Consider the following 16647-nt stretch of genomic DNA (forward strand, 5'->3'; position numbering starts at 1 on the left):
AAGACCTAAGACCAGGTGGAGACATTCAAACACCGTCTGTGTCTCCCAAACAAATCAATCGCAAGATGGAAATCCAAAGCATTTTATTTTGTTTTGGTTGTTCTGTATTGTCTCTCCAGCAAAACTTGATCGCCTCTAACAGCCAATGGGGACTCAAAAAGAAAAGAAAAAAAGAAGAGAAAGAGAGAGAGAAAAAAATCAAGGTTCTTATGGGGCAAATTATTTTGTGTTTTTATTCAATGCTTAGGAATTGATTGATTCTCTTTTAGTCAGCATGATTGACTATCTACACTGTTCTGTATCATATTGTTTGGGTCAGGTTGGCAGATTATTTACAGGATTTGCTATATCATCAGTCAATGTTATATTCAATATTACATTACAAAATTTGAGATTTAATATTTATTTGGTGATCTTCTGTAGGATGGTTTGTGGAATATATTTTAATTAATTAAGTGGGACAATCCCACTTTTTACAGTGAGATGTGGTAAGTAAGATGAGTCTAGTTTTTCCAATGTGTTACAATGTACTGTAGTCACACTAATTGAATTGTTCTCGAACGGCATGCTTGTATAGATGAGGAAGAAAAGAGTGAATTATTGAGTTCACACAGAAAGGGGGCTGTCAGTCAGGAGGCAGAGGCACTCTCCATGGTGCTGAGGTTTTAAGATCACAATATGGGTGAGACCTAAAGATGTCATATTCAAAGAGATGCATGTGTTTCAATGTGTTCCCTCTCCTGTTGCTGCTACAGCTGAGTAGAAGCCACTGAATGCCGCTCCCACTGTGTTAAATGTCTCTAGTTTCATTGAGTCAAGGTTCTTTGCATACATTTGGAAGCGTCTTGAGCTGCAGTGGCTGGTCACTCTTTGCACATGCAATCTTTGACAGTAGAATATCAGAATTAAAAAAATTGAAAAGGGAAAATGATGATGAATATAGTTATAGTATTCAGTAAAAAAAAAAACAGTATACATTTAGAAATTGCTTTTGGTAAACTTGCACTTATTGAAGCCCACATTAACTGCCCCCCAAACAATTTTACAGAACGTTGCACCAGTCATAGTGAGTTACACAGGTTTTGCAATATGAAAGATGAAGGATGAAAGATAACTGGGCAATATCTGATAATCTGTACGAGTCTTTGTTTACAATCCTATGTGCCTTATTTATACATATACTATACTATATATGTTTCTTATACAGTATATAAAATAGACAATTTTCTCACACATATTATTGTATATTGTACAAGTAGTTAATGTAAATGTTTAAATGCACCCCGGGCCTTTGTTTTAGCCTGTGCATACCTTTGTGAGTACATTGAGAGCACCTCAAACTCAAGTCAAATTCCTCGTATGTGTAGGCTACATACTTGGCCAATAAAGCTGATTCTGATTCTGAGGTCTAATGTTTTCTAGTATATCAACAGACCCTACAGATGTAACCCATTTTATTGCTTCAGAAACATTTTAAACAATATTCTACTCAAAAGACAGCCTAACTATCCTAAATAGTTTTTTTCATTGTTTTTGTGAGCTTTGCAAGGCATCAATGAAGTCACCAGAGTCCCCAGGCATTTCCCTAAACAATTTTGCTTAGGACATTTATTTCCATTTGTCCTTCTGAAAGGATTTGGGAAGCCTTGTATAAACCTACACCGCCTGACCATTTGACTACTATGTAAAATCAAGTCTCTAAAGCCTCTTGACAATACAAAGGCCAATGGATTGTATATGGAAGTATAGCACAAGCTTTGGTGCCCATGTGTCTCTACGCAGAGTAGTAGTACTTTATTTGGCACATAGCAGTCAGTAGACTGAATTAATGATCAATTTAAAGGTTAAAAATCAAACATGAGCATAATCATCACAGGTTAAAATACAGACATAAGTACATAGCTTCAAATTAAAAGTAACTAATTACAAGTACTCAAATGACTGTAATTGGTTAGCTGTGTGTACTTGTACTCTTTTGCAGAGATGGAGACTTGGGACTTGACAAGACACGACTCAAGTTGCACTCAAGTCCCACACACAGTGACTTGAGACTTGACTTGAGACTCGTCCTCAAAGACTTGAGACTTGACTTGGATTTGAGATTTGGGACTTGTGAACAATCTTTATTTTTATTTTGTTTGTGTGCATTAACATTAAGGAAAAGTCTACTACTAATAATGTCAACTAATCAATGCTGATACTGTATGCTAATAAAGGAGTGAGGATAATACAGTACATGTTTTGAATTCCTTAGTTTAAGCTATGCAGTGTTCTAAGTAGACCAGATGGCATCCAACAGATGAGATGATAGAACACTCATGCATAAAAGACTTGAGACTTGATTTGGATTTGTGACCGAAGACTTGAGACTTGACTTGGACTGGAGCTCAAAGACTTGAGACTTGACTTGGACTTGCCCCTCAAAGACTTGAGACTTGACTTGGACTGGAGCTCAATGACTTGAGACTTGACTTGGACTTGCCCCTCAAAGACTTGAGACTTGACTTGGACTGGAGCTCAAAGACTTGAGACTTGACTTGGACTTGCAAAAAATGACTTGTGGGCATCTGCTTTTTTGAGTAACTGAGTGACTGACTTGTACTTAAATGACCTGCTGCTGCTTTTAGAGGTTGCACTTTTAGTGAAACAGTGATGCCCATTAATGAACCAACCCTATAGAACTAGAGCTGAAACTAGAAATATAATGAAAAAGCCCAAACTAATAACCCTCTGAGAGCCCATGCTGGTTGGGATGCAAAACACAAAATGTGAATAGCCTGCTTCGTGCTATCTCATGGCTCAGCCCTTCAGTAGGCCTACCCGAGATGTTCATATCAAGAGCCCACTGCTCCATGTTCTTCCCTCCAGTCTATTTGTTAAAGAACGTTTTTGCAAAATCAATGAAAGTTTATTATTATTATTATTAATATATCGTCCAACAACTTACACACTTATTAATAAAAAAAACATAAAATGATATCTATAAAAAAAATCTGAATTAACTTTTTTCTCATTATATCACAAAGTATGCATGCTGTACTGTCTACTACTACTACTACTAATAATAATAATAATACTATAGTTTATTTTGTCCCCAGACCACAATATTTTTTTGTTTGTTTGTTTTTTGTAGAACTAGGTACGTAGAACTATATTTTTATTAAAATAAAAAAATAAAAAAATGAATAAATAAGTGAATAAATGAATGAATTAATAAAATAAAAAAATAAATAAATAAATAAAAAAAATAAAAAAATGAATGAATGAATGAATGAATGATGAATGAATAAATAAATAAATAAATAAATAAATAAATAAATAAATAAATAAATAAATAAATAAAGTATGTCATGGAAGCTGATTGGCGGAGTCTGGGTATAAATTTCACGTCATTTCCTTTTCCGGTCTCTTTTTACCGTGAGGTACAGGTCTCTACACGGCGTTGTCTCGTGGTGAGATACAATATTATTATTATAACGTGATATATTTTACCCAGACTGTCAGGACTAATCCGTTAACGAAGCTGCCTGTATGCCGCGTGCAGTGTGTTCAATTACTTTAGCCGCTATAATCCTCCGTACCGTCCAAATACCTTACGCTAACGTTCAGCTGTGCTGTTGCTGTGATGGCACGTTATGCATAGCAACAGGCTCGAGAACCACAGTAACATTAACGTTAATACAAGAGTGATTTATAAAAACGGCAAAATCGATATGCCTAACGTTAAGTCTTAAGTTGCCCCTTTCGGAACTGCTAACCGTTAGCGGTTAGCAGTTCCGAAAGGGGCAAAGTCTTAAGCTGCCTGGGTGGCGATAATGGATAGGCTACATTTGATTCGAATTGTGAATGTGTAAGAATGAAAGGGCTCACTCACTATTATCTCCCTATGTACGTTGTGATACTTTAATACTAGATTCAAGATTATTACTGAGTAAACCTGTTATAAACGAGGAATTTATCGTTGTGCATGCAGTGTAGTGAAGTGGTCACCGCAATGGCAAAATAGGGAGCAGACAGAAAGACAATATTCAAATTATAAAGTGCAAAGTAAAGACCTTTCAAAAGTGACATAGTGGGGTCCATGTAAAATGTCCTGTAAGTCATTGAGTGATGTATAACTGGGGGGGGGGGGGTGTTGCGTGGTTATGTCCATGTAAAATGTCCATAAATGTCAATGTAAGATGTCAAGTAAAGTCCCAACAACAAATCTCCCCTCATTGCAGTCTCAAGTAAAGGGGCCTGTCACTTTCTGAGGACTGACAAATGAACAACATTGAGGACCCATGGAGAAAATAAATCGGTAGCTCAGGTGTCACACGAGAGCCTCGTCGTCTGTGATATTTCCCCTGTGGTTCATATCAGGGCCCTGGCAGTGGCACAGATGTCAGACATTTTGTGAGCCATTCATTGCACTCCACAAAGTGTTGACTGAAGGGTTGTTCCTCCTGTGGCCCTTGCAGGGTGGTAATTTTTTCATTTTAGGGGCAGGGCCATCTGGCCTACGGCGTTGCTATTGTTTAGGGCACAAGCCCCACATGCCAGGGAGCCAATGGCACATCCTTTGCATAGGACAGCTAGGCTACATTCAACTGAGACCACTGATGCTTTTAAAGCAACTGACAGTAGCAGGCTGGTAGCAGGGCACTGCCAAGGTGACCTTAGAGATCTCAGGGCATCACGGCCAGAGGGAGGAGCAACGGCTGGGCCATGGCCTCCATGTAATTCCAATAATTTTGAGAAACGCTATGTTCGTACAAATTTGAAGAGCATGAGCATTTCATTTGGTGGAGTGACTCTGTGGAACAGTTTGGATGATGAAATAAAACAAAGTAGAACTATTATACTGTTTAAGAAAAAGTTTAAAAATATTATGATTGAGGGATACAGAGAAGAGGAGGCGGGGGGGGGGGGGGGTGAGGGCACATGGTAATAGGGTACATTATGGCTCGGGGTAAAAGGAAAATGTGATAAGTAATAAAATAGAATGTTGACAGAGACCTGATTTAAGTTTATTTTGGAATTAAATAGGGGTAGGACCAGATAAGCAGAGGCTTCATTCCTACTCCTTTTCGAACAAATACTGTTATTTTTATTGCAATTATTATTAATATTGTACATTATGTTTTTTCCTTTTTTTGTTTTAAAATGTTTTTAATGTATTGTGTATTATTATTATTATACTTATTATTATAATTTTTTTATATTGTCTTTTATGTTAATGTTCGAAATAAACATTCATTCATTCACCCTGGTCCCTTGGTTTGTTTCTCTCTCCTCTTCCAGCTCTCCCAATAAAGTCGTAACGCAGGGAAAGAGGTCACGATGTCCGGAGGTCTGGATGTGCTGCAGATGAAGGAGGAGGATGTGCTGAAGTTCCTGGCAGCAGGGACCCACCTGGGAGGGACCAACATGGACTTTCAGATGGAGCAGTACGTCTACAAGAGGAAGAGTGACGGTAAGTCAAAATACGCAAAAACACAGACGTTGTTTTTGTCTCAAGTGGAGGTTTGTTGTCTCTTGGTCTTTTCCTATCTCCTTTTACAGGGTCTCTGGGCAGTGCTCGGAATCGCTGGCTTTGAGTCTTGTGTGCTCAGTCATCTCAAAGTTGCTGGGTCAAGCTTGATACACTTCTTATTTACACTATCATGAGCGGAAATGCTGAGGCTTTCAAGAATTGCTTTGAGTTTATGTTGAATGTTAATGATTTATTTCCGATGTGTAAGCATGACGAAACAAATTTGCATTTGAGGACTTACTGGTATGTGAACATCTCTGAATTATTGGCCCGTCATTTTGAAATAATTTGTCCTTGAAAAGTGCTTGAAATTTGTCATTACAAAATACTTTTCTAGCTGTTCTATTATTTGCCTTTACCCACTTAGTCATTATGTCCACATTACTGATGATTATTTATCGAAAATCTCATTGTAATATTTTGTGAAAGCACCAATAGTCATCCCTACAATATTCATTTGGTCAAAAATATTGTGTTATTTGTTTTTGTCCAGATCGCCCAGCCCTACTTTCAAGGTTGTCTCAGTCTAGGGCCCGCAGAAGCATAATCAGTGTTTAGCTTGAGCAAAAGGGTGTCTGTTGTTAACCTTAAAATCCGTGTAGTAAATAGTTTTGGTGGCCGCCCTCTGCCAGGTGTGTACATCGTCAACCTGAGGAAGACCTGGGAGAAGCTCCTGCTGGCAGCCAGGGCCATCGTGGCCATCGAGAACCCGGCCGACGTCTGTGTCATCTCCTCCAGGAACACCGGCCAGGTCAGAAAGCCACAGCTCTCACAGCCTGTTTGAGGTCATATCAGACCTCGACACTGACCATCATCGCTGTGTCTACTCTGGGGATAGACATTATCCAAGCCGGCCTTCATGCTTTGAGATGATGTCTGTAGTATGGCTCGACCGATATGGGTTTGCTGTTAAGTTGTTGATATTTTTTTCCTTTCTACATCTTTAAATTTGATCATTTCATATTTTCATTACACTAGAATGTAAAAGTGACAGGGTTAAAAGGTCAAATATGCATCTTGGTGGTGGGTTGCATGTTTGACTCATCGCCCAAACAGCACACCTTTAAAGCCTGGCACTGATGTGGGTGTTCAGGTGTCGGACGTGTGCCAGAGTGACCCGGCCGGGTTTTCGCTAACACCATGAGGGCTGCTGCCCCATGACTGGGGTTTGATAGTGACCTGAGCCACAAGCCTATTATGCAAAACACTGATGGACAATACCAATCGTATTATCCAAGCTGGCCTTCGTTCTTTGAGATGATGTCTGTAGTATGGCTCGACCCATATGGGTTTGCTGTTAAGTTGTTATTTTTTTCCTTTCTACATCTTTAAATTTGATCATTTCATATTTTCATTATTGTGAAGGTGGGAAAGACCATCACAGGACACCAAACCTGAAACAGGTAACTGTGGGACACATTACTGCCTTTTAAATGAATCATTAATATACGGGGGAAAAAACCCATAATTGAGCAGTTAAAGTAATAAATGTGCAAAGAAAGTAAGATTTTTATTTTGTAGGTTTTACTGACTAAACTCAAATATATCATATCAATATATCCTGGCAAAGCGATGTCAGTCTAACACTAGAATGTAAAACTGACGGGGTTAAAAGGTTAAATATGCATCTTGGTGGTGGGTTGCATGTTTGACTCATCGCCCAAACAGCACACCTTTAAAGCCTGGCACCGATGTGGGTGTTCAGGTGTCGGACGTGTGCCAGAGTGACCCGGCCGGGTTTTCGCTAACACCATGAGGGCTGCTGCCCCATGACTGGGGTTTGATAGTGACCTGAGCCACAAGCCTACAGTATATGCAAAACACTGATGGACAATACCAATCGTATTCTCCAAGCTGGCCTTCGTTCTTTGAGATGATGTCTGTAGTATGGCTCGACCCATATGGGTTTGCTGTTAAGTTGATATTTTTTTCCTTTCTACATCTTTAAATTTGATCATTTCATATTTTCATTATTGTGAAGGTGGGAAAGACCATCACAGGACGCCAAACCTGAAACAGGTAACTGTGGGACACATTACTGCCTTTTAAATGAATCATTAGTATACGGGGGGGGGAAACCCATAATTGAGCAGTTAGAGTAATAAATGTGCAAAGAAAGTACGATTTTTGTTGTAGGTTTTACTGACTAAACTCAAATATATCATATCAATATATCCTGGCAAAGCGATGTCAGTCTAACGCTAGAATGTAAAACTGACGGGGTTAAAAGGTTAAATATGCATCTTGGTGGTGGGTTGCATGTTTTGACTCATCGCCCAAACAGCACACCTTTAAAGCCTGGCACCGATGTGGGTGTTCAGGTGTCGGACGTGTGCCAGAGTGACCCGGCCGGGTTTTCGCTAACACCATGAGGGCTGCTGCCCCATGACTGGGGTTTGATAGTGACCTGAGCCACAAGCCTATATGCAAAACACTGATGGACAATACCAATCGTATTATCCAAGCTGGCGTTCATTCTTTGAGATGATGTCTGTAGTATGGCTCGACCCATATGGGTTTTCTGTTAAGTTGTTATTTTTTTCCTTTCTACATCTTTAAATTTGATCTTTTCATTATTGTGAAGGTGGGAAAGACCATCACAGGACGCCAAACCTGAAACAGGTAACTGTGGGACACATTACTGCCTTTTAACACGTTCACTGCCAATGACGTGTTAATACGTCAAAAAAAATCCAACGGTTGACTGCCAATGACGTGTTAATACGTCAAAAAAATGTTTTTTTTTTTTTTTGACCGTGGGATGTGCATCTAACCCTTTTACATCTCTTATATAAATATTGGAGCCACCGAACGTGTACAACCCATTCCACCGACCCACTAAGTGGCGACAGTGCTCTCCCAGACTAGAAAAAGCAGAGCCAAAACTGCAGGGGAACGCGCGATGAAACCATTCTCATACTGTAGAATGGATTGGCGAAAACGCTTTCGCTTTCACGCTGATTGCTGGCGGTGAGGGATTGCAAATTTGCATAATAGATTACGGGTGGAACACACTTTGAAACACGCAGCATAAATAAGACCAGAATCGCAAAAGCTTCATCAAAGCTCTCAACCGAAACTCCAAGAAACGAGCGAGCCCATCCAGACTTGCACAGCGGCCGCCAGCAGACAGGAGCAGCAGCAAAGCAGTGAGCCTGGTGACGCGAGGTTACAGCAGCAACAGAAACGAGCTTGTGACACGCCCGCTGCAGCCAAGAAGAACACACACGGAGGGAGGAGTTTGAAGGAGAGGGGTGTTTCCTGCTGTTATGGAGGAAATTACTGTTCAAAACTATTGTTTAGATGTCTGACGTCTTACTGATGCCAAAAATGAATGGTTAAAGTGACTGTTCTATCGAATTTCACAAAAAGCCATTTATCTCAGAATAAATTTTCAGACGCTGAAACCATGCTGTATTCAAGTGCTAATGCCTACATAACTACTAACTCTACAAACTAACTCTTTTAGACAGAGAAAGCACACATTCTATTAGTTCTTTTTAGATATTTTGTGTTCACAAAATCTTAGCAGAAAAGAATCCTCAGGTCTTGAAAGATGAGCCAGAATCCTCAAAAAACCCCTCTGGCAGAAGCTACCTACAGTAAAAAAAAAAACAGCTGGCAGTGAATGTGTTAAATGAATCATTAGTATAGGGGGGGGGGGGAACCCATAATTGAGCAGTTAAAGTAATAAATGTGCAAAGAAAGTACGATTTTTGTTGTAGGTTTTACTGACTAAACTCAAATATATCATATCAATGTATCCTGGCAAAGCGATGTCAATCTAACACTAGAATGTAAAACTGACGGGGTTAAAAGGTCAAATATGCATATTGGTGGTGGGTTGCATGTCGCCCAAACAGCACACCTTTAAAGCCTGGCACCGATGTGGGTGTTCAGGTGTCGGACGTGTGCCAGAGTGACCCAGCCGGGTTTTCGCTAACACCATGAGGGCTGCTGCCCCATGACTGGGGTTTGATAGTGACCTGAGCCACAAGCCTATTATGCAAAACACTGATGGACAATACCAATCGTATTATCCAAGCTGGCCTTCGTTCTTTGAGATGATGTCTGTAGTATGGCTCGACTGATATGGGTTTGCTGTTAAGTTGTTATTTTTTTCCTTTCTACATCTTTAAATTTGATCATTTCATATTTTCATTATTGTGAAGGTGGGAAAGACCATCACAGGACACCAAACCTGAAACAGGTAACTGTGGGACACATTACTGCCTTTTAAATGAATCATTAATATACGGGGGGGGGGGAAACCCCATAATTGAGCAGTTAAAGTAATAAATGTGCAAAGAAAGTACGATTTTTATTGTAGGTTTTACTGACTATAGTGACTAAACTCAAATATATCGTATCAATATATCATATCAATATATCCTGGCAAAGCGATGTCAGTCTAACACTAGAATGTAAAACTGACGGGGTTAAAAGGACAAATATGCATCTTGGTGGTGGGTTGCATGTTTGACTCATCGCCCAAACAGCACACCTTTAAAGCCTGGCACTGATGTGGGTGTTCAGGTGTCGGACGTGTGCCAGAGTGACCCGGCCGGGTTTTCGCTAACACCATGAGGGCTGCTGCCCCATGACTGGGGTTTGATAGTGACCTGAGCCACAAGCCTATTATGCAAAACACTGAACACTGATGGACAATACCAATCGTATGCCCGGTGGACTTCATATTGAAGTATTTTGAGCTTGTCCCCAAAACGGCTCTCCTGCTTCTGCACTCTGTATTTATTATTGCACGTAACCTTTTCTCTGTTCAGAGGGCTGTGCTGAAGTTTGCTTCCTGCACTGGTGCCACCACTTTTCACGGACGCTTCACCCCGGGCACCTTCACCAATCAGATCCAGGCGGCCTTCAGGGAGCCCCGCCTCCTGATAGTGACGGACCCCCGCGCCGATCACCAGCCGCTCACCGAGGCGTCCTACGTCAACATCCCCACCATCGCCCTGTGCAACACCGACTCCCCACTCGGATACGTGGACATCGCCATCCCCTGCAACAACAAGGTAATGGCACGCATGCAGTCTGAGCTCTGGTCTTTGTTTGTAGACTAGATCAACTATTTCAGTCGCCCCACCCTGCAAAGTAAACAAAACAAGCAAATAAACGACTTTGTGCCTTTTGTATGCAAAGAGACATTGGGCTAAACATTGAGCACACCATTAAAGCCTGGCACCCATGTGGGTGTTCGGGTGTCGGACGTGTGCCAGAGTGACCCGGCCGGGTTTTCGCTAACACCATGAGGGCTGCTGCCCCATGACTGGGGTTTGATAGTGACCCGAGCCACACTTGAACAATACATTTTCTTACCAATTTACTTTTTTTTTTTATATAGCATGTTAATACATTGTCTTTTTGTGGGTCTTATCACACCCGCATTGAATACATAATCTTTGCACTGTTTATGTTGCCTTGTTGCCTCAAAGCAAATGTCTGTTTCCATGTGGAGTGCACAATGCATCCACTCGGGTTAGACAATAGTCACGATCGCTTCCATGACTCAGCAGATTCTTTCTTGACTGGTGTGTGCGCACGCACCTGCAGATGTCTCAGCCTCAGGCCACTTGCTGGGATGTTTACTGGCTCCTCTTACAGAAACAACATGGTCAAATTCAAGCTAAAGAGACTTTCTCGCTTAACCCTGTGTGTTGTAATGAGAGAATGGGCCAGGTGAATTAATGTGACTCCCTCCAAGTGTGGCTTTAGTCTGCAGCTTCCAGACAGTTTTGGAAGTGCTGGTGTGTGCGTTGAACTCTGGGATGAAGTGCTGGGTGTGTGCGTTGAACAATGGGATGGACAAAATGCTGTGGAGAAACTTAACCCAAGCCTGTCTTGTGTGTGTCCAGGGGCACCACTCTGTGGGTCTGATGTGGTGGATGTTGGCCAGGGAGGTGCTGAGGATGAGGGGCACCATCTCCAGGGAGCACCCATGGGAGGTCATGCCCGATCTCTACTTCTACAGAGACCCGGAGGAGGTGAGGGCTGCAGAGACATACACACACACGCGCACACACACACACACACACACACACACACACACACACACACACTCTGAAGAATTCTCAGGCTAATGTAGATCTTCAAGGAGCAACATCTACTGTATGCTAGCATCAATTTAGCATGAACTTTGAGAATGTCTCCCATGTTAATTAACACCATAGACTTGGATAGGCATACATGTGATTTCTGTGGACATGAGTGCCGTGGTGTGTACTGTATGTGCTAGGACTTTATGTCCGGCCCTAGCAGAACACATGTCCCCCCTAAACACTCCTGAAAGAGCAAGTGGTAATACATTGATATGAAATAATACATTGATATAAAATAATACATTGATATAAAATAAGGATGTAGGGTGCATAGCTGTCACATGTCCTCTTCAGTAAGGGCATGGTCCATAGCTGGGTGAGTCTTTCTCCAAGGGATGAGTGGCACTGTCACATGTACTTACTTAAGCTCCTGTTGTATGGACGTAACAATATCGATATATTTTAAATTTCTTAATATAAGTCAAAATATTCATGACTAAGAATCCAGCCTTTGAGCTAGGGAATGCGAGAGGACATAGTGAGTCTGGCTAGGTCTTTAAAGTACATACCGTAAATTCCGGACTATAAGCCGCGGCTTTTTTCCCGTTTTTTGGCCTTTTTTGGCCCCTGCGGCTTATATAACGGTGCGGCTTATCTATGGATTTTTTCCAAAAAAAAAAAAAAATCTCTCTTTTTTTAGCACTCTTTCTAACTATAAATCCACTTGTTTTAATTTCCTCTCTTGCCCTCTTTTAACAACATAACATAACATAACATAACACAACACAGGTAAGCAGAAAGAAAAAGACGAAGCAATCACGCCATGAATGAGGAAATGACTCACCTGCTGGAGGCTGGATATACACGGCTTGGGCTAAACTTTTACTCCGTGAAACACTATCGATTAAGTCCGACATCGCTCAGAGGTTTTGAGCAGCTTGAAAACAAGTTTGAAAACGTGCAGAAGTCCATCCACTCACTAAAGAAACTAAGGCAACCGTGAACAGAGTTTATAATGCGGAAAAGCGCATCAGCGCACTGGAGGACAAAAACAACACAGTGAGTCCGAAAGTGGATAAAATGCAAAAACATCGAAACGCTGCACACGCAGGTTGATGACTTAATCAGCAGGAGTAAAATAAATAACATTCGCCTGATCAATGTAAAAGAGGGAGCTGAGATTGGTGACATGGACGCTTTCGTGGCAAAATCCTGTGTTACATCCTGGACCTGAAGGAAGGCGAGAAACCACCAGAGGTGGACAGGGCACACCGGGCGCCTCGGCCACGTCCAGACCCCGGCCTGCCACCGAGGGCCATCTTCATCTGCCTACTCCGCTGGCCCGACCGTCAACTCATCCTCCAGGCTGCGGGGAAGAAGCCCCTCACCTGGGAGGGTACGCGCTTTTTCGTCCGGCAGGACCTCTCCGCGTTGGTGCAACAGAAACGCGCAACATACAACAGCATCATCGAGTCAATGGATATCGCTTTGGCGTACTGTACCCAGCGAGACTCGTCATAACCAGACCGGACTATCTTTAGCACTCTTTCTAACTATAAATCCACTTCTGTTTTAATTTCCTCTCTTGCCCTCTTTTCACCACACCGCGGACACTGTGTGCCCAGCGGCGGAACAAGAGCTCAAAGTGAAACTGCCGAATATCTTTTGAGTTGGACTGGTCAATAGTACTGTGAGTAACTAAAATAAAAAAATAAAAAACGGAATTCTCTCTTCTTTAGCACTCTTTCTAACTATAAATCCACTTCTGTTTTAATTTCCTCTCTTGCCCTCTTTTCACCACACCGCGGACACTGTGTGCACTGTAAAAAAAACAAAAAATACCATTAAAACACCCGCGGCTTATAGACCGGTGCGGCTTATAGAAGAAAAAAATAGTCAACTTTGAAGGTGCGGCTTATAGACCGGTGCGCCTTATAGTCCGGAATTTACGGTATATAAATTGTAGGCCGTTTCTAACATGCTGGTCCAATAGCAAAAGCTGCAAAACTGTTCTTTTGTGGTTCTCGGAATCACACCCCACATTTGAAATAAACTAGAAATATTGCATCGCTTCTAGTGAGCCTCGCGTGCTCAACTGCTCAATGAGCCCCATGCCTTAGTATAGTAGTGAGATGTCGTCATGTTTTGTCTTGTACATGACTTTCTAACATGGGCCATGTTCTGCTTCAGATCGAGAAGGAGGAGCAGGCGTTGGCTGAGAAGGCTGTTGGCAAGGAGGAGTTCCAGGGCGAGTGGACCGCCCCCGCGGCCGACTTTGTCCAGCCCGAGGTGGCCGACTGGTCCGAGGGCGTCCAGGTGCCCTCTGTGCCCATCCAGCAGTTCCCAGCTCCCGTTGAGGGTAAGACCTGTGGGCTCGTTTAGCAGTCTCTTGTATTATGTAAATCAGCCGTGCTTCCCTTACCTTTATTATCACATCACATTGATGCTCATGTTTTTGTTTCTGTTGGCCGGCTATTTTTGATTATTTTACAACATTTAGCGTATGGGTCTCGAGGGGGCAGGGGGGGGACAGGACATAGTCAATGCGGAAGTCAGAGCGAGCAGAGGGGAGCCACACACACACACACACACACACACACACACACACACACACACAGTCCTAGCAGAGAAATGCACAGTTGAATCGCATTGAGAACATAGAGATTGCAGCTCCTAATTTTATATACTTGGCGACATTCAGTTCAGTTCAAATTTGACTGGGTGGTTGATAACAAGTTTTCCTGGGGTGTGACAAACTCAAAACACATTTGTTTGGTTTCCACGGACTTTAACGTCTGGGTTTGTCAGGCTGTTGGCTATTTTTATTTGTCTAATGGCCCACTGCTTGTAAACAATGTAGCGATAAGCAGAACACACTATGCTAGATTCAGAGATGTTCTGGTGAATTAGAGTGGACACTTTTGCAGTAGAAGAGAATTGTACTGATGTCAAACTTCTGATCTTCATCCAGCAGGTGCAGCTAAGGCTCCTGCTGAGGGGTTCACTGGTACGTAATGTTCACTTGAAATCATGGTTCCAAGTGTGAATGGATGATGTAGGATGTGATTTTGAAATCATAGTTCAAAGTGTGAAAGGATGATGTTAGAAGCCCTTCTTACTTGATGGGAGACTTGATGTGTTCTTCCACATATTGAGATGGGGACCCAAGACATTTTTAAGTGTATTGATTGTATGTAGTTAAATTGTTACATGGACTTCTATCGAGTGTTAAGATCACACCCCTCTAGTCTGCCATTGCTCCTCGACTAGTTTTGATATCACACGATCAGGTCATTATTTGTATCGTGTGAGTAGTTATGCTATTGTATTAACTCATATTTGTTGTTAGAAGATGAATGTAAAAGCTTTGGTATGACATGTAATAAAATGAAATGTCTCGTTGTGTGTATCTTCTCTCCCCACAGAGGACTGGAGTGCCCAGACTGCCACTGAAGACTGGTCCGCCGCTCCCACTGCCCAGGCTTCAGACTGGGGCGGCGCTACCTCTGACTGGTCCTAATGCATTCATAAACACACATGAAACCTACAGCAATGAGCTGAGAACTCAATAAACTTGGCTTGATTGTTTGAAAAACCTGTCTTTTTTTATTGGTCTTACCCCCCTCCTTCTGAGCATCAAAATACTAAGTTGGTTTCATAATTGGGACTATTTAATTGTAAATGGTGTTTTTGTTGTTGTTGTGTGATTCTTTCAAGCAATGTACTCCAAATTTAACCTGATGCTGCCAGATGGTTGGAGGTTGTTTCACATTTGTTTCATCTGGCGGAGTCAGGTTAAACGTTACCATGATGGAGTCAGGTTAAACGTTACCATGATGGAGTCAGGTTAAACGTTACCATGATGGTTACAATCCGGCTCAACAACATGGAGTACCAGATAAGATACTATGGCAGTGGGATTTTGATTCTGAATGTTTTGCATTTGAAAGATACCTCACTGAGATGTCTCATTGTAATTGTATGAAGGAAAGATCCCTGAGCATTTCAAGTCCTACTTTAAGCTTAATTCGTTGTCCCACTCATACTCAACCCGCCAATCTGCACATCTTCATCTCCCTAAATTTCTTTCCTCTAGAGGCCAATTCTCCATTAAATTTAGAGGAGTAAAATTATGGAATTAATTTTTGTATCTAGCTGAAAAACCTTCCCTAAGAACTTACAAAAAAGCTCTTAAGGAACTCTTAATTACTTCTGACAATGTGTAAAAATATTTTTTCTTCTGTATCTTGCTCTATTTCTCTTTTTTATATTTAAACTTTTGAACTGTTAAATGAGGTGGAGTGTGCCTTATAAGCCCTCTGGGTTTTCTTTGCCTCCTGCACAGTACTCCTGTCTGTATTTTAGCTCTGTAAATATCTCATCAGACTTGTCATTTGAACTGTCATATGCCTTTGTTTTCTGTTTCTACTGTGCGAATAAATAAAACCTAAAACCTAAATTGTTTCAATAAATAAAAAAACATGGAGGCTCCGTGGAGATTGGTCTGTAGGTCAGTGTGATGGTACTAAAAAAAAAAAGTACAAAGAAGAGCTACTCCGTTCTGGTACTGTAATTCTGTTATTAGTTAATTTCTACCTCTGTTGGTTATTAGTTAATTTCTACCTCTGTTGGGTCGTTGAATTTGAGGGAATTTTGCCTGTTAAGTACTTGAATTTGATGTTTTAGGAAGGTGTGGGAAGGAAGCCTGTTAAAATTCCACCCCAGATGGGACTCGAACCCACAATCCCTGGCTTAGGAGGCCAGTGCCTTATCCATTAGGCCACTGGGGCGCTTGTATCTATTAAATGTATAACTGCAATTCGAAACGGAGAAACCCAAAAGCTTCATATAACGTGATAATTTATTATAGGTTTATTTGTTTATTTTATTTTTTATTTTTTATTCCAAAACATGTTTTTATCTGCAGAAACCAACGCAGTCATTCAGCTGTGATCCGTTGCTAGGCAACAGAGAGTAACCCCGCGTCAGGAAGCTCGGTCAAGTTTCACACAACAGGCGGAAACTACTTCCGGTTAGCCGCCAGGAACGTCTTCATTACAAAATAATTGTCCGCTAGCG

The 16647-nt window shown here is 41.6% G+C and overlaps 1 protein-coding gene across 2 annotated transcripts; it reads left to right on the forward strand.

Moving 5' to 3' along the window:
* Positions 1-3403: 3403 nt before the first annotated feature.
* On the forward strand, positions 3404-15152 carry LOC310770923 (small ribosomal subunit protein uS2-like). Of its 2 annotated transcripts, none has more exons than XM_083663621.1 (8): positions 3404-3452; positions 5284-5455; positions 6148-6266; positions 10300-10545; positions 11386-11514; positions 13759-13927; positions 14540-14575; positions 14994-15152. In XM_083663621.1, exons 2-8 carry the CDS (start codon positions 5323-5325, stop codon positions 15086-15088), a joined length of 927 nt encoding a protein of 308 aa, XP_083519747.1. In that variant the 5' UTR covers positions 3404-3452; positions 5284-5322; the 3' UTR covers positions 15089-15152. The 2 variants fall into 2 exon arrangements, with proteins under 2 accessions (XP_083519747.1, XP_083519748.1); XM_083663622.1 differs by having other exon boundaries at positions 14543-14575.
* The last annotated feature ends 1495 nt before the right edge of the window (positions 15153-16647 follow it).

The sequence above is a fragment of the Poromitra crassiceps genome, assembly GCF_964638095.1.
Source record: "Poromitra crassiceps genome assembly, contig: HAP1_SCAFFOLD_261, whole genome shotgun sequence".
In the NCBI taxonomy this organism is placed as follows: domain Eukaryota; kingdom Metazoa; phylum Chordata; class Actinopteri; order Beryciformes; family Melamphaidae; genus Poromitra; species Poromitra crassiceps.